Source organism: Terrapene carolina, unplaced genomic scaffold, assembly GCF_002925995.2.
Source record: "Terrapene carolina triunguis isolate 2854851 unplaced genomic scaffold, T_m_triunguis-2.0 Scaffold926, whole genome shotgun sequence".
Classification (NCBI taxonomy): Eukaryota; Metazoa; Chordata; order Testudines; family Emydidae; genus Terrapene; species Terrapene triunguis.
Window position 1 is genome coordinate 6,475,911 of NW_020665277.1, and position 17,585 is coordinate 6,493,495.

General features: G+C 63.6%; 1 protein-coding gene across 9 annotated transcripts in view; it reads right to left on the minus strand.

Moving 5' to 3' along the window:
* Window positions 1–549: 549 nt before the first annotated feature.
* The window catches only part of PLEKHG3 (pleckstrin homology and RhoGEF domain containing G3), a 39,429-nt gene continuing 22,393 nt past the window's right edge, over window positions 550–17,585 (minus strand). For 2 of the 9 annotated variants that reach the window (XM_026661108.1, XM_026661103.2), the window contains exons 6-19: window positions 17,379–17,529; window positions 16,793–16,924; window positions 16,205–16,387; window positions 15,743–15,835; window positions 15,497–15,583; window positions 14,390–14,423; window positions 13,673–13,777; window positions 8,456–8,545; window positions 7,971–8,009; window positions 7,086–7,096; window positions 5,377–5,613; window positions 4,642–4,722; window positions 2,076–3,390; window positions 550–1,790 (exon numbers count right to left, since the gene is read on the minus strand). In XM_026661108.1, the coding sequence (XP_026516893.1) occupies window positions 991–1,790; window positions 2,076–3,390; window positions 4,642–4,722; window positions 5,377–5,613; window positions 7,086–7,096; window positions 7,971–8,009; window positions 8,456–8,545; window positions 13,673–13,777; window positions 14,390–14,423; window positions 15,497–15,583; window positions 15,743–15,835; window positions 16,205–16,387; window positions 16,793–16,924; window positions 17,379–17,529 (3,358 nt within the window). In that variant the 3' untranslated portion in view covers window positions 550–990. The remainder of the gene's footprint in view (window positions 1,791–2,075; window positions 3,391–4,641; window positions 4,723–5,376; window positions 5,614–7,085; window positions 7,097–7,970; window positions 8,010–8,455; window positions 8,546–13,672; window positions 13,778–14,389; window positions 14,424–15,496; window positions 15,584–15,742; window positions 15,836–16,204; window positions 16,388–16,792; window positions 16,925–17,378; window positions 17,530–17,585) is intronic. The other 7 variants (XM_026661104.2, XM_026661107.2, XM_026661105.2 and 4 more) reach the window with 7 other exon arrangements.

Genomic DNA, 17,585 nt, shown 5'->3' on the forward strand with positions numbered 1-17,585 from the left:
GCATCACAGGCAGTGCCCAGTGGAGAGGGGCACCACTAGCAACCAGCCATCAGGCTAAGGGCAGGTGGGGGCGCTCAGCGTCCTTGCCCTGGGAGCTGTAGGGGGTAGCGGTGTCGCTCTCAGGGCGGGACCCATAGGACAAAGGGGCGCTGGCCCCTCCCCGGCCCTATCCAAGAGTGACGCCCCCTAGAGGAGGGGAGCTCACAGCACCCCCCGCTGCCTGGGTGGCCCAGCCCTGGGCTCCCGCCCCATTTCCAAGTGGGGAGCACTGGCACAGGAAGAAGCCAGAGCTGCCCTGCACAGCCTGTGCCAACCTCAGAGCCTGGGTGAGTGTCTCCCACAGCATTGCCCCAGGGAGAGCGCACCTCCCCCCTTTGTCTGCTGTGCCCCCCGTACTACCGCACCAGCCGAGCGCAGGGGCCACACGCGCCAGGTGCTGCACACATAGCGAGACGGGCACCTGCCCACTAGGCCGCGCTGCCTCCCCTCCCCGAATAGCAGGGGTGCCGAGGCTGCAGGAGACATGAGGAGGCAGGCAGGAGGCGAGAGGGGTGATTATTGCACTGAAGTGTGTGTACAGCCAACATGACCCTGATGTATACAGCCGCCCTGCGTGGGGCACCCAGGTACACCACGCTCCCTTTCACCCAGCACGGCCGAGAGCAATTCACCCTCCTCCTCCAGGACTGGCCAGCAGCACAGCCCCTCGTGCCTGCAGGGCTGCCAAAGATCAGCCCCAGGGCGGTGGGCAGACTCTGCGCCAAGGTCCTGGTGGTGGGCACTGCCCGCTGCTCCTGCCAGCGCAGGATCTGCAGGTGCATGCTTCAGCGCAGAGCCCCCAATGAGAGCAGGTCTCTGGCCATGGCCCAGCCTGGTCCTGGGGGTTTAGTCCCATGCGGGTGGGGGGCGTAGGCGGGGGGAGGAGGAAGGCGCTCGCTATGTACACAAGTCCGGCCTCCCCCTCATGAGCCGGGCAGGCCAGGCGTCCACTCAACTGGCAGAGTTCAGGGTCTGGAACTTCTCCCGCAGGCTCCTCACGCGGCCGTGCTGGCCGGCGGCTGCCTGCTCCCAGCCCGCAGCCCGGCTGGGCTCGGGGGCCGGGCCCTCCTCCAGCCGCCGGGACTCGTCCGACTCCTGGTAGGCCTTGCAGCGCTCCGCCACGGCCTTGAGCGAGATCCGCTCCCGCGAGGTGGGCGAGCGGATCTGCACGTAGCTGGCAGCATCGGGCGGCTCCTCGGGGGCAGGTGGGTCCCCGCCGCACGGCACCTTCTCCAGCACGATGACCCGCTGGTCGCCCAGCATGGCCTCTGCGGTGATGCGCAGTGAGCCAGCGCTCTGGTTCCTCTGGCGTTGCCGGGCGCTGGGGTCTGGGCTCTCCTCAGTGCTCCGGTCCCTCCCGGGGCTCTTCTCCAGCCCGCGCCAGCCCTCCTGTCCCGGGACGCCTCCCGGCAGCTCGGCCACCATCTTCTCCGGCGCCGACTGGCTCCTGTTGACTGGGGGGGGCCGGCGTGGGCCGGGGAAGGCCGTGCCGAAGGAGTACCTGGAGCGCAGCTCCCGCACGTCGGGCCAGGTGAACGTCTCCGCCACAATGGGGCTGAGTGGGCTGCAGGACGAGGGGCCGGGCGAGGTGCCACTGCCGGGCGAGGTGGGGCAGGAGGGGCTGTAGGAGAAGCACTTGGGCGACTTGTCCTGCGAGGAGGCGGTGGCAGAGAGCGGCGTGCGGGGGCTGTACTCCTGCAGCACCACCTGCTCAAAGGTCGCGAGAGACAGCGCCGGCTTCTTCCGCGGGTCTGGGGGGAAATCACATGTGCTGGTGAGCGGAGGGGCCAGAGCCGGGGGCACCTGCCTTCCCTGCCCTGTCCCAGCCCTGGGAAGTCTGGCCAGCTCTGTGCCAGCCCTCCTACCCAGCCCCACAGCCCACCAAGCCTTCCCTGTCCCATGCCAGCCCTCCTACCCAGCCCCACGGCCCACGGAGCCTTCCCTGCCCTGTGCCAGCCCTCCTACCCGGCCCCACGGAGCCTTCCCTGCTCTGTGCCAGCCCTCCTACCCAGCCCCACAGACCGGGGAGCACCCACCTGTGCTTCTCTTCACCTCCTGGTGCCCATCACGCGGGGGGGATGCTGCGCAGCTCCTCAGCTCCTCCAGCTTGGCAAGCCGCCTGTGCCCGGCTGGCTGGCGGTTCCTGATGCGCAGGCTGTACTGGCGCGCCAGCTGGTACACTTTGTTCTTCAGGCGCTCGCTCAGCTCGGCCTCCGAGAGCGGCGGGACCCGGGGGCGCGGCTTGGCGGGGTGGCCCAGTTCCTGCGCCAGTCTCTGCAGCTGGCCGGCCAGCCTGGCGGGCCCCGCTCGCTCCGTGGGGGACCGGCTCTCGGGCGAGGGCCCGGCTGACTCCTCCGCGATGGCGCTCAGCTCGTCGTCCTCCAGGATGAGCAGCGGCTCGTGCAGGTCCAAGCCGTTCTCCTGGCTCCTGCCCATGGGCCACGCGGCGGTGGCGCCAGCTGTGCCCTCCCCGCTGCCCCTCTCCGGGCAGGGCTGGCCGGCACTCAGCTTCTCCATGCCCTCCCACACCTTGATCATCTCGGCGGGCGGGCGGAACTCCTCCTCGGCGACGGGGGTGCTGGGCTCGGGCCTGGGCCCGGCGGTGGGGACGCCCGCCAGCACCCAGGCGGCTGTCCGCCCGCCGCTCCCCGCGCCGCCCGCTCCCCGCCTGGCGTCGGCGTGCTGCTCTGGCGGCGGGGGCGGGAGGCTGTTGAGGCGGCAGACCGAGTTCCTCACCAGCCCCTTGGGGATGTAGGACAGGCTCTCCCGGCGCCGGATGCTGAAGCCGGCGTCGCGGTGCTCCGCGCACTCGTAGTAGCTCTTGATTTTGTCCAGCAGCAGCCGGTCCCGCTGGGAGAGCATGGACTCTTTCCTGTGGCAGGGGGTGCGCTCGGGCTCCAAGGGGCCGGGCGAAGCGGCCCCGCTGCGGGTGGAGCCTGGCGGCGAGATGCGGCCCTGGGAGTTGGCGGCGCTGCCGCGGCCCTGCCCCTTCTCGCTGCCCTCCAGGCTCAGCATGCTGCTGCTCCGGCTGACCAGCCTGGGCGTCAGGAAGCCCCCGGGCCGGCCCTCCTCCAGCGCCAGGCTGCTGCGCCGTGAGAAGCTGCTGCCGAACATCTCGGCGATGAGGCTGGCGTGGTCCAGCACGGACGGGGGCAGAATGCTCCTCGCCCTGGTCTCCTCCTCCTCCTCCTCCTCGCTGCTCAGGGCTTTGAGGTCCTCCACGTTCTCCGCCATGGCCAGGCTCTGCTCCTGCTCCATCGCCCTCTGCTGGGCCGGCTCGGGGGTGCTCGCGGCCTCAGGGGACTCCTCAGGGCGCTCTTCCTCGGGGAGCTCAGTGGGCTCCGGGGCAGCCTGCGGGGCAGCATGGAGAGTGAGTGGAGGCGTGTGCTTCCCCAAACAGCAGCCCGCCCACCCTGACCCAGCGCCCGACACACCATCCCTGGGGCGCTGGCTCGTCTCCTCCAGGGTGGGAAGGAGCCCGGGATTCCTGCGGATTCTGAGGCACAGGGGAATTGCCGGGCTGGTGCCCCAGCTCTGACCCCAGCCCGTGCCAGAAGTAGGACCCCTGCGGCAGCTGCTGGGAGATAATCGGCCTTCACATTGATCTCATGCCCCAATGTTTGAAGCACTCGCTGCTGTCTTACGCTGCACATTGATCGCCATACAAGTGTCCAATGTTTTTTTTCTCATCTTGCTCAGCTCCTGGCCCTCCCCCAACCTTCCTGTGGCAGGGAGTTCCACAGGCTGATCACCCGTTGGGTGAAAAGGGGGTTAATTGCCTTTCACTGGTTATCAAGTTACCATTTTTGATTTCCTTCAATGCCCCCTTGAAGGAAGCCAAGAAGGGGTCTTCTCCTTCAGAGGTACAGGGGCAGGCTGGCTGGAGACAGACTCGGCAACTCCCACCGATCAGCCAGGGAAAAGGAAGGGGATGTTGGCTAGTGGCAAGAGATGCACTAGGAGTCAGGTTCTATCCCTGGCTCTGGTGGTTAGAGCAGGGGGCTGGGAGTCAGGACTCCTGGGTTCTAGCCCCAGGTTTAGGGAGCCACTGTGAGCAGTGGTAAGAGCAGAGGACAAGACGACGACTGGGTCCTGGTGCTGTCGCTCTCTCGCTGCATCATCCCACCTCGTTGTGCCTCAGTTTCCCAATCTCCAGCAGTCCAACTACCTGGCAGGGCGGTGTTGGGTGAACAGGCCCTTGCAGTGGGCTGTGAAATTCACAGGCGGAAGGTGCTATAGTGAAGTGCAAACGCTCATTGGTCAGGAGGTCGCTGCTCCGGCGGTACGAAGGCAGTGAGCCGAGACTCAGGACACCTGCGATCTATCCTGGCTCCATCACTGCCCCGCTGGGAGACCTCAGTGGCACAGGGAGGTGCCTGTCTCCCTTTGGCTGGGAGCTCTTTGGGGCTAGGCCAGTGTCTGTGCAGCGCCCAGCTTGACAGCCCACCCCCCCTTGGCTGTGCGGATGGGGTGTTCTGGGCAGCACTCAGGCCAATGGGGTCCCTCCGACCTCGGGTCTGCGCAGCGCCCAACCCCCCGGGCTCGGTGAAGGATAATGGGAGGGGTGGCCCATTCACCCCCATGGGGTCGTCTCTCACTCACCTCCAGGATGGCCGAGGCCGTCTCTGCACTGCGACGGTTCTCGGGGCTCCCTGGCTCCTGGCTTCCCTTGGGCCCCTTGCTCTGAAACACAGTAAAGGGGACGCGTTACACCGCTGGGCCACGGCTCAGACAGCCATGGTGGCACCGTGCCGGCCTGAGGGACGAGAACCTCAGAGCCCCAGAGCATCAGCCCAGTTCCGACCCGGTCAAGCGCCAGCATCCTCCAGAGCAACATCCTAGAGGTCTTGGTTCTGGCACTAGAGCTGTGGAGCGAGATCCGCCGGCCAGCCCCAGACGGGTTCCGCTGTCAGAGCTCCCGGCGGAGACCTGGCACTGTTCAGATCGGCTGCACGTCGCCTTCCTGCTCCAAGGGAACCGGACCAGCTTCCCCTCGCGAGAGACGGGCCGCCTCTGGCATGCCAGCCAGCCATGAGTGGGGTTAGATGGGGAGGTGCAAAGCATGCTGGGAGTCACAGCGGCCACTCCGTCAGGTGAGTGAAGGGTTAATAGCTCCAATCCAGCCGGGGGTGCTGATGAGCCTGCCCCGAGCAGGGCGGCAGGTGGGAGATGGAGGAGAGCAGGGGGGGCAGGCAGTCCCGAGCCATGCGCCAGGCCAGCATGCAAGAGGGGGTTGGAAAGACACCTCACCGTGCGGCCCCGGGAGAAAAGCAAAGCGTTGGCCCGATAGTGCCAGCCGTGCAGCGTCGCCAGCAGGAAGCTCGCAAAGTCAGCTACCTGCTCCTCGCCCACCGGGCCCTCCTCCTCCTCCGGCCCAGCTTCCGTCTCGCGGCTGTCACTCACAGCCAGCTCCTCCAGCGAGCCCTGCCCCAGGGCCTGCTCTTCCTCCTTCCCCATGGCTGCTTCCTCCTCCTCCTCCTCCGCGCCCCCCTCGCCCTCAGCCAGCCGCCAAGCGCTGCCAGGGAGCTGCAAGGGCGCCCCGGCCTCCAGGAGGGCTCCGGTGCTGTCGGCGTGCTGTTCAGGGGACAAACAAGGGCTCCCTTTAGGGCCACCTCATCCCTGGGCGCCGGAGCTGCTGGCGGGGCCCCGACAGGGCCAGTCGTGGTGTGTCCCCCCCTCACCAGCCCCTGTCCTGATTCCATGTGACTGCAAAAAGCTGGGGGCCACTAGGCCATGCGTGCTGGGGCACAAGCGCGTGGGTGTGAACGTACGTGTGACTGGCAAAGGGGGGCTGCGTGCGTGCGATGCACATACAGTGTTCAAGGAACCCCGGGCTGCACAGAAACATCGCGGCAAGACCCCCCCCAACGCCCACTGCTACTCAGCTGGCATCTTCAGCCCCTCCGCGCCCTCCCACCGCCCCCAGGCTCAGGCGGCTTCCAGAGCTTTGACACAATCGACATGACATTCTGCTAGGAAAGCTGGAGAAATGTGGGCTCGGCAGAACTACCATGAAGTGGATACAAAATTGGTTAAACAGCGGCAGACAAAGAGTGACTCTTAATGGAATGATGTCAGATTGGAGGGAGGTCTCCAGTGGGGTTCCATGGGGCTCTGTTCCGGGTCTGGTGGAGTTTCTGACCTGGATGTAGACCTGACCAAGGCTGCAGATGACACAAAGCTGGGAAGGTTACCCACACTTGGGAAAATAGAGCTAAATTCAGAGGGATCTTGATAAATTGGTGAACTGGGCTATAGGCAACAAAATTAAATTCAACAAAGACAAATATGAGGTGTTGCACTTAGGGAAGAAAAACCAAATGCACAAACACAGAATGGGGGGAAACTGTTCTGGCAGCAGCATTGCTGAGAAGGATCTGGGAGTTGTGGTGGATCACAACCAAAACATGCGCCAGCAATGCGATGCTGTTGCAAAAAAGCAAATGCAATTTTAGGTTGCATTAAGAGAGGCACAGCATGCAAGTCATGGGAGGTGATAGTACCGCTCTACTCGGCATTGGTTAGGCCTCAGCTGGAGTAGTGTGTCCAATGTTGGTCACCAACGTATAGAAAGGATGTAGAGAAACTGGGAAGGACCCAGAAGCAAGTGACAAGGATGATCACAGGAATGGAATGCAAGTCATACGAGCAAAGGCTGAAGGAACCGGGTATGTGTAGTTCGGAAAAGAGGAGATGAAGAGGGGACATCATAGTGGTCTTCAAATACTTGAAAGGCTGCCATAAAAAAAGATGGAGAAAAGTTTCTCTCTCTTGCCACAGAGGCAGGACAAGAGGCAATGGGTTCAACCGACAGCGCTGCAGATTTAGATTCAATCTCAGGAAAAGCTTCCTAATGGCAAGAAGAGGAGGACAATGGAACAGACCTGCCTAGGGAGGTCGAGGAAGCTCCTTCACTGGAGGTTTTCAGAAGGCGGCTGGATAACCAGCGGTCTTGGATGGCTTAGACAACAAATCCTGCATCTTGGCAGGGGCTAGGCTAGATGACCCTTGCGGTCCCGTCTCACCTTGTGGCTCTGTGATCTTACCTTCAGTCCTGCTGCCGCATTCCCAGCGCATGGAAGAGAGAAGACAGGCGATTAGCAAAGGGGTCACCGTGCACCGGGGCCACAGCAACGCGAGGGGAGCTGGCGGAGGGGCATCACCCCAATGCCGCCCCTCCCTGGCAGAACGAGCTGCAGGGGGCCGAGGGCGGTGAGGCTGGGCTGGCTGCCGAACGCCCGGATTGTGGTGTTGGGAGCTGACGTGTGAGCAGGGAAGGTTAGAGCAGCTGCCTGGGGGGGGGCAGACGGGGGCTGGGTGGCTGGTCCCTTTGTGCCAGCAGAGACTCAGCTTCCGGGGGCAGAGTGTGGCGCCCGCAGGCCCCTCAACGCCACGGAGCAGTGGGGACCCCCCCCACAGCTGGGGGAGGCCAGCACGCTGGGGTGAGGGCATCGAGTCCTGCTCCCCCAGGGCACCACACAGGGTGAGCTAGGCGGTGCCACAGGAATGGCTTGGCAGTACCACAAATGGCCCGGGGGGAGGGGGAAGGGCGCCATTGTAATGACCATATAAAGCAGGAGTTCTCAAACTGGGGGTCAGGACCCCTCACGGAGTCACAAGGTTATTATATGGGAGGGTCACGAGCTGTCAGCCTGCACCCCAAACCCCGCTTTGCCTCCAGCATTTATAATGGTGTTAAATATATAAAAAAGTGTTTTTAATTTATAAGGTGTTTTTAATTTATTCACTCAGGGGGTCCCCAGGACAAAAGTTTGAGAGCCACTGATATAAAGACAGATGGGGCAGTTCGTCTGGTCAGGCACGCTGGGCCCCAGCCAGCCGGCTGGCCAAGCAGGGAGGGCTGAGCTCTGCCCAGCCCAAAGCGGGTGCAGGGGGGAGGAGGGGGAGGGTCATCCCGGGGACTCGCTCACCTTTCTCACCCAGCTGCTTGACAATCTGCTTGGCAGGCTCTGTGGGGAAAACAGCAAGTGAGAGGCCTGCCAGTTGTACCCTGCCCCCCGGCGATGCGACCGACAGGTGTGGGGCAGGCCCGGCCCCCCCGGGGTCGCAGCTGGGAGACGTCTGCTTTCTGCCCAGCCCCGGACCCCGCAGGGCACGGGCGCCACCCAAGCCCAGCGCAGTCCCAGGGCACCGGGAACGCGCTTCTCCAACGCCGGGGCTCCTCCGCCACCGCCTCCCGCTCCTGGAAAGCGAGGCCCCAGGGCAGCCCATCTGCCACCCGACGGCCCCTCCCGCCCGCCGCGGGGGGCTGGAGAGGTGCGTTCGCCAGGCCCCCTCGCCGCATCCCTGTGATTGGCCCCAAGAGTACCATGTGCCAGGAATCACCAAGCCCAGAGCACCGCAGCTCCCATCCCCACACCACACTGTGCCCTAGGCTGTAGAGGGGAGCTCGCACCAGACTTCCTGCGGCCTGCGCACCCCGACCCCACACCGCCATGCAGTCCGTCCGGGAGCTTCTCCCTGCGGCACCGGAGGTGGAAGGGCTCTGAGAACAGGACAGACGCAGCCATTAGAGCCAATGCAGCTCTCCAACCGGCTGTGTACCCTGCACCCACCCCCCAGCCTGGCACCGCCCAGCACCCCGAGGCACGGCAGGGCCCACAGCCCCCTGAGACACAGCTGTCCCACCCACTGCCATGCTAGCCCTGCCACCTGTGTATCTGGCGTGGCACTGGCTGCAGGGCACTGACCATGTCCCCCCAGGATGCTCTATAGCTGGCCACGTGCTATGCCTGCCCCACGGCTAGCCCCAAAGCAGCCCTGCTGATGGGGGCTTGCCCTGCCCACCCAGGGCCACAGTCCCAGAACTCCAAGGCTTCAGCAAGGTGGCCCTGGCTAGATCTGCGACAACCCAGTGAGAGGGGCAGGGCCTGGGAGCCAGCCCGGCAGCGCCCCCACCCCATCCCCCCTCGCAGCACTGCAGGGAAGAGAGACCTGGCCGGGCAGCTCTGGTGCGGGGACAAGCAGAATGGGGCCATTTCTCAGCCTCTGCAGGGAAGGGGGGGGAACCCCTCCAGAGCCAGCGACCCCACGGGGGAGGGACCCTGCCTGCTCTCCTGGCGGCCACAGGGAGGTGGTGTCTTCATAGGGCCCTGGGCCCGGCTAGTGTGCACAGAGCCAGCAGTCAGAGGGTGGCTGGTGCCAGCTTCGATCTCAGAACGGGGGACACGTGGGAATGAGGGAGCCCTGAGCCCTGGTCCCTACAGACGCACAGCTCCGCCGGCCCATGGCAGGCAGGGCGCCGCGCCAGCCTTTGGACAGCCAATCCGATTGGCTGGTGGGTGGAGGCGGGGGATGGTTTGCCGATGGACCCGCCGTTGTTTGTCCAAGGCTCTGACAGCCAGGATAGGGTCTTGAACTTTGCCCTCCTGGCCGGGCAGGGAGGCAGCAGTCTGATTGCATGCAAAGGGGATGCATGGGGGTCATCCTGGCTAGCTCCGCCCTGGTGGGGAATTCCCACCACTGGGAACGGAGGCCACCATGGAGTGGGCAAAGAGAGGCCACTGCTCAGGGAGCCAGGCAATCTGCCCTCCAGCACCGGGAACAGAACCCAGGAGTCCTGAGTCTCACCCTTCGACTGCCAGCAAATAGCTGTGAAACCCACCGGCAAAGGGTCTCTCCCTCATGCTGGTCCACACAGAGGATGACAACCTTCTACTGCTGCAAGTTACTCTGTGAGCTCAAGCAGCAGAGTTCTGGGGGGTGGATCTAAAGGTTCCAACCCTGCTGATGATCCCTGGGGGTCAATTTGATGATGCCGCAGGATGGAACTGCTGTTTTTTTCAGTTTGCTTTTGTGCAGACTAAGGAATTACATGCAAAGAGCTATGTTAAAGGAACGTTGCAGCTGCAGAGTCAAACACTCACATTAGGAAATGCCAGAACTAAGGCTGCCTGTATCACCTTAACTCTGCCTCTTGTGCAAGTATGCATTAGGACAGTCAAAATATACTAGGCTTTTCCTGCCTCATCAGTGCACCGGATAGGCCCTGCTCTGGGGAAGGAGCAGGACTGTGCAGTGCAGGAGGCTGTTGTCTGTAGGACCCTGCCTCATTGGTTGCAGAAGCTGGAAGGGGCACAGTGAATGAGGCAGGAGATGGCAGGAAGAGACAAGAGGGTCTCCTGGCTTGGGCAGTTGACTGTTGCCCTAGAGAATTGTCCAGAGTTCCTGTGTGACGCTGGGCAAAACATCCAAAACAGCATTTTCCCAGGGGGTCCCTCTGTGTGTTCCTGTGACGAAGTGAGCATTTTTTCATCATAATTTATGTGAATTGAGTGTCTCTCCGTTTCCCCTATGTGCTGCATGATTGACTAGGTGGGGGAAAAGGTTGTTTACTCTTTGCAGAGATCCAGGTGTGACGGACACCTGGCTGTCTGGGCCTGGGGGCCATGCCACAGAGAGTCCCAGAAACAGTTGCCCGGATTTTGGCACCTAGCGACCACGGAAGGCCCCCCCTGTGCAGGAAGCCAGCCAGATGTGACCAGCTGGAGAACAAAGGGCTGGGGGAAGGGCCAGGTACAGTCACCCCTCCGCCCTCCAGAGCCTGGGAACAGGCCACTGTGACGCTGCACCCCATATTCTTCACAACGATATTATCATGTGATGATGACAATCACAATGTATTCTATGCAAGATAAGTCATGTGAGGTGTCATTGGAAAGGTTAGGATTTGCTGAATATGATTATCCTATTCGTATGCATGTATCATTTTTGTATCTGAAGTTAGGAATATTGACTACGTATCCGTATTTCAAATGCGTTTACAACTGGGGAATGCCCACTAGACAAAGACACTTTCATTCTGAAAAGCCGGGTGGGGAAGGGCCATTAGGGAAAACAATCGGGCTTAGGAGAAGCTTATCTCCCACCTGGGCGCCTTCCTGAGGATGCTACAGACAGCCTCCCAGTTATGGCTACAGAGACACTATAGGGACATGTGACCAGGTCAACCTGGTGCTGGATTCCATCTTGGGATATCAGTATTTTTCCACTGACTGGAGTGGGAACCAAGCTTTGAAACAAAGGGTTCCCGCCCTATGCAAAAGCTATTTAAGGCAGGGGAGTGACATCATCATGGTCCTTCACTGACTCCCCACCCAAGAGGGCTCCTGGAAACACCTGAGGAACAAAGACTGAACTGGGGGAAGTGCTGGACCCAGGCTAAAGGGTCTGAAAGACCTGGGGATTCCAAGCTGTAAGCAAGTGCAGCTTGTGCTATTCAGATCCAATCTCTTTAGTATATTAAGCTTAGTTGGCGTGTTTTGTTTATTTGCTAGGTAATCTGCTTTGATCCACTTGCTATCACTTATCATTTAAAAGCTCTCTTTTGTAGTTAATAAACTTGTTTTTGCTTTGTCTAAAACCAGGGTGTGGGAGTCATAACTCGGGGCAGAAAGCCGTTGTATATTCTTCTCCACAGTGAGGGAGGGGGAGAATTTCATGAGCTTACGCTGTCCAGTTCTCTGTGCAGCCCAAGACGGTATCATGTTGGGTTTACACTCCAGAGGGGGTGAGTGCCTGAGTCGCTGGGAAGTTCCTGAGCTGGAGCCTTTCCATGCAGAGCTGATCAGAGTGTCTGCATGTAACTGCAGCTGGGCGCGTCCCTACCCATATGGGTGCTGGTGAAAGTGCAGGCTGGAGGGCTCTGTAGCTTGTTACAGCAGCATAGTGAGAGAGGGAGCCCAGGCTGGTGGGTCAGGCAGGCTCAGTGGTACCCCAGTTCCAGGTGGCACCCCGGGGGAACCCGTCACACCTGCTGCTGGGCAGGGGCCCCCTAAGAGAAAGGTCCAGGCGATCCCAGCGCAATGGGTGTGAATCCCAGAGCAGCACAGATGGTGGGGAGGACAGACGCTTTGCTGGGCGGGTTCACAGCTACAGGCTGACAGCCATGGAACGCTGGGGCTCAGGACTCCTGGGTTCCATTCAAGCCAGCCAATGGCAGTAGAGAGGACAGCTACTCTCTGATGCAGGGACAAACACCCCTGGCTGGAGGCAGGTGGGGAAAGGCGACCCTGGTCCCTGCGGCTCAGCCAGGGACCTGACAGACACACACCCCTGTCACCCTGAACATGGGCTCACAGGACAGGTAGGAAAGAGAGCGTACCTGGGGGTTGCTTCCCCTCCCCCAGCATCACCTCTGTCTGGCCTGAGCTAGCCAGCCATGCCCGCGCCTCCACCACACGCGAGGAAGAGGAGGAGATCTAGGCATAGGCACAGTAGTGCTCGCAGCCCAGAGCTCTCCTGCCCTGCTAGAAGGCCAGAGCCCCCAGGAGAGCGGCAAGCGCCCAGGGCCGAGCTGCAGGCCCCTCCGAGACACGGGAAGCTGCCGAAGGGCAGCCCGGCCTGTTCACCCAGCCTGGCAGAGGAGGCAGGGCCCTGGGCCCGACAGCAGCCAAGGTGGCCGGGGGTCCAGCCGCACCGTCAGGGACAGCGGATCAATCTGAGCACGTCTCCCAACCGGCCACGCAGCTTCTGTGCTAGGAGGATGCTGAGGACAGAGCAGGACGGTCACCTCCGTGATCTGACCCGGAGAAGGACGGGTGGGTATAGGGCAGATCCTGGACGGATACCAGGGCTGGATCCTCAGGGACCAGCTACCGCCAGGCAAGGCCATGCAACAGCCCCCATCACAGCCAGCGCTGACAGCTCACCCGACAGCGACCCCAGGGGGAAGGACGGGCAGGGGCCGGCTGCAGGCTGGGACACAAAGACCCCCACATCTCCGGTGCCCCCATGGGCTCTGGCCTGAGCCAGCTGGAGGGGACTCAACCCCAAACTGTCCAGCGCTTGCCCTGCACCCGGACGATCCAGTCCCGCCCTCACCCCCGCAGAGCAGCAGGGAGCGAGTCAGCCACCTGCCCACTCTCTGTGCGGGCACAGCCCAGCCGTACACCCCCTCAGCCCGGCTTCCGGGCCATCACTCCAGCCAGTGCCAGGGGGACCACGCCGATCCGGTGCCCTTTCACCGTCGCTGCCTACAGGTTTTCACATCGGAGAGATTCACGGATCGGGGAGCAGAGGGGGCTGGTTCCCGGCAGGGGAGGAAGGAAACTGGCAGCAGCTTGAGCTCCCTGTGTAAGTAGCATCTCGGGGTTTGTGCCAGGCACTGCGCTCCCCTTTGGGCTTGGCAGGGAGGGGGGCATGTGCACTCACCGGCCAGGCCGACCTAGGAGGGTGGATCTAATCACCTACACGGCTGCTTCCCCAGTGGCGGCGGAAAGGTGCTTGTGACAGCGTCCCTCCGAGCCATCAACGCGCACTGCTCCTCCGCCAGGCCCCTCTAGCTCAGGGCCTGCCAGGGACCCCTGCTTCCATCAGCCTCCAGGGGCAGACCACTGAACGGGCCCTTCCCTGCCCTGCCAACTGCCCCATGCAGGAGGCAGCGACTGGCTCAGGTGGTGGGCGGCCATCCTGTCCCATGCTCCCGATCCCCAGGGCGACCAGCCGTTGGGTAGCGCCAGCAGCCGCCCGCAGTGGTGCCATGCACGCCCTGGAAAACCTGGGCTGTGCCGGGAGAGACAGCCACATGGGCGTTAGTCACCAAGCTGTCTAAGCCGGGCATGCCAAGGCCCCGTCTGGCTGCACCCTCCCTCGGCACACCCTCTCTTCTTACCCGACTGCCGGCGCCCCTGCCGTGCCTGCGGGGGCACCTCGTCCATGGGCTGGCACGACTTCGCTTTCTTCAGCCGCTCAGGGCTGTATCTGTAGCAAGCGGGGTCTGAAAGGGGCAGAGGAGTGCGGGTGAGCGCTTCTGCAGCACACCAGAGTGAGCAGGGGGGTAGGCGGCACGAGTCCCACCCCTCTGCACCGCACCAGAGCGAGCGGGGAGGACAGGGGGACGTGTCCCGTCCCTCTGCACCGCGCCAGAGCGAGCGGGGAGGACAGGGGGACGTGTCCCGTCCCTCTGCAGTGCGCTAGAGCAAGCGGGGTGGGGACAGGGGGACGTGTCCCGCCCCTCTGCAACGCACCAGAGTGAGCGCAGGGCGAGATGGGCCCCACGAGCCTAGCCCGGGCCTGGCACGCAGGCCCCAGGCCGACGCAGTCCTACCCCAGTGGCTGCCCCACAAACAGGCTTACGAGCCTGCCGCAGCCTGTGTGCTCACAGAGCCAGGTCCCACGGCTCAGGCACTAAGGACTGCCTTTAGACCCAAAAGCCCCCAGTTCGATCCCTGCAGCGCCCCTGCCAGGGTCATCATTCTATGGGGCACCGGCCTGGCCCAGCAGTGCAGGAGAGACGTGCACAGCCACGGGACCCACCCCAGACAGAGGACCAGAGACAGACACCCCACCTCCCGCCCCGCAGACAGACCGAGCTGGAGGGAGCACTTACGGGAGGAGTCCATTTCCAGGATCGCTTCCTTAGCCTAGGGGTGCAGAGATCAGTCGGTTAGCGAACAGGAAGGGCAGCGCAGTGGTGCCACAGGGGCAACAAAGTCAGAATTTTTCATAATGGTTTGTATGAGTACTGGGTGTGCCTCAGTTTCCCCTATGTGCTGCATGGTTAATTAGGTGGGGGTGGGGAGGTTGTTCGCTCTTTGCAGAGCTCCAGTGCAGACTGACACCTGGCTGTCCAGGGCCTGGGCCCCCCCGTGCCATGGAGAGTCCCAGAAGACAATGGCCACTCCAATTGCCCGGACATTTAGCACCTACCATGACCATGGAGGGCCCAGCCTCCGCAGGAAGCCAGCCGGGTGTGACCAGCTGGGGAACACAGGGCTAGGGGACAATGTTTGCCCGGGAAGATGGACAAAGGACTGAGGGATGTTAAGTGTGGGCTGCTGGAAGGAGAAGCTGGGGTGCTGGGACTGAGGAGGGGTCAGAGGGCTCTGCACTGACCCAGATGGACTTTCCGTTCGCTATGTTAACTGAGGACTTTCTAGGCTGTGTTCCAGACATCTCAGAAACCCTCCTGCTGTTACAGCGCTGGCTGGGAGTCCCTCCTGATTCAGTTGGGGGTGCATCGCTCCCTTGGGGGGTACGAGTCTTCCCCAAGTGTCCAATCCAGGTGGACTCGCTGCAGGGAGCTCACGGTGTGAAGCAGGGTGCTGAAGGCTCCGAGGTTCGGCCCCAGGAGGCGGTGAAGCCAGGGGCTCACCCCAGCGCGTGAGTGTGACCCTACGGGGGCGGAGGCACTGGAACTGTTCCAGAGCTGGACGAGAACACCGGACCTGTGACACACGGCCGCCAGCGTGCCGGGGGGCTGCGTTCCCCATCCCTCTGCCCCACACGGGGCAGCTGTTGTTCCCTGCGCTCTGGCACAGCCGGGCTGACCCCAAGCCCAGACCACACGCCCTCGGAAGCCAGGTGCTGGGGCTCGGCGTCAGGCCCTGTCTGCGTGGGCCCCAGGTCCGAGCGCTCAACTCCACGGGGGGATGGGGGCTCTGACCGGGGGGTTTGGGCCGGGGGGCAGCAGGTGGGTGGCACTGGGGCGCTTCACCTTCTGGGGGATGATGGCGTGGTGGTTCTCCAGAATGAGCCTCTTGATGTGGTGGGTCCAGACCCGCTTCTCCTCCACGCTCTTGGCCTGAGGCAAAGGACACGTGATGACATGGGGCCGGGCACCGCACGTCACCCCTGAGAACCCAGCCCCCGCACCACCACTGGCTGGTCCCGTGCCCAGCCCTCCTCCCCCAGTTCCCAGCCAGCCCCTCCCTGCCCCGCATGGTGCCCAGCCCGCCCTCACCTGGATGCTGTACTGCTGCTTGCTGTGCTTGTAGTGGGTGACGCTGAAGCACAGCGAGTCCCTGGTGCTCTCGATCAGCATCAAGGAGGAGCACTGGGGGGAGAGCGGCATCAGCAACCCAGGTATGACTCCGCTCCCAGGGGCCACGCCAACCCCTCTGGGGCTCCTGCTCCCCGCGCCAGCACCGCTGCCCCCCCCCCCCCCCCCCCCCCCCCCCCCGGCCGCCGCTGCCCACCCCTCAGGGCTCCCCACCCCATGCTGCCAGCACCACTAGCCCCCGCAGGGGCTCCCCTCCCCGCACCAGCAGCCCCCTGAGGCTCCCAGCCCAAGGACAGTGGGGTGGGAACAGGGAACAGGCAGGCCATGCCACCCAACTAGCTCGACCGGCTGCCGACAATGTAGGGCACCACGGAGCCACGGGGGGTGGGGGGAACCACGGAGCCATGGGGGGGGGGGGTTTACCGGGATGTCGTTCTTGCAGACGAAGTGGTCGCCCCGTCTCTTGGTGATGAGCAGGGTGCGGTCGAAGAGGAAGAAGGTGCGCTCGTTGCGCACGCGGTGCACCCGGAAGGTGCCCTCCAGCACCAGCTCCCCGAAGGTCGTCAGATCCGGCCCCTTCCAGTGCAGCAGCAGGGACTGGATCTCCTGGGGGGGTTGGGGAGAGGCGGCCTCAGGTGGTGCTTTTCTCAAACCAGCCACACGCCCCCACAGATCCGCGAGGGGGTCTCAGCCCTGCTGCCTCCCTGTCCTGGCACCACCGCTGGCCTTGGGCCCCTGCCAGCACCCAGCCGGGCTGCATCCCAGCTCCAGGGCACCGGGAGGCCATTTCTCTGAGCACAGGAACATGGGGCCAGGAGCAAAGGGTCCCCAGATGTGGCCAGGCCAGAGGCAGCAGCCGGGAGGGGCTCACTTCCACCTCCCACGGGGACCTTCGGGAAGCGCACGAGGCTCTCAGCTCCCAGCCGGTCCCACGGAGCCGCTCCCCGGATCGCGGTGCCGGGGGCTGCATTCACGCGGTCGGGGGCGGGACACACCCACACCAGCACTCACCTGCAGCCGCACGGCGTGCTCGTGTCTGCGCTTCATGTCGTTGATGTACCAGGCCACGCAGGTCATGGTGTCAATGGCCTCCTCCACCACCTCGTAGCCGGCCTCCTCCAGGTCAAAGTGCTTCGCGATCTCCTGGGGGCACCACCCGGCGTGAGGGCTCGCTGCCCCGCTCCCACCACAGGCCCCGCTCCCTTCGCCCTCCCCAGGGGCGGGGCGCCCAGGGCGTGGGCAGGGCTGAGGGACACAGCCGTGGGGCTGCTCGCCGGGCACCTTTAGGGTTCAGAGCGCGGCACTGCGGCTGGAGGGGATGCAGCGCGGGGCGGAAGGAAGGAAGGGGATTGCAGTGCCCCTGGAGAGGGGGCGGGCCTGTGACGCTACAGCGGTGGGGATGGGGGGGGCGGGGGGCACACTGCGGCGGGTGAGGGAGGAGGTGCCGAGGCGGTGATCGTGATGCGCACAGTAGAACGGGGTACCGCGTGGCAGGTGGGGTGTCACGCCACAATGCCCGTGCAGTGGGGGGTGGGGGAGAAGCGGGAGGCACCACAAAGCCCGTGCGGGGGGGGGGGGCACGCACCCCCCCGTTTACCTGGAGCAGCAGGTGGTACTTGAGGATCCTCTGGACCGGCTTGAGCAGGTAGGAGCCCAGGGGCAGCACGTGGCCAATCTGCTCCTGGCGCTCGCGGAAGAACTTAGCCTGGTGCTTGTTCCTCATGCACTCGGTCAGAGCCGCCACCGAGCTGCAGGGACCAGACACTGCGGTGAGGGGAGACGCACGTGGGAGAGGGGCCTGGCA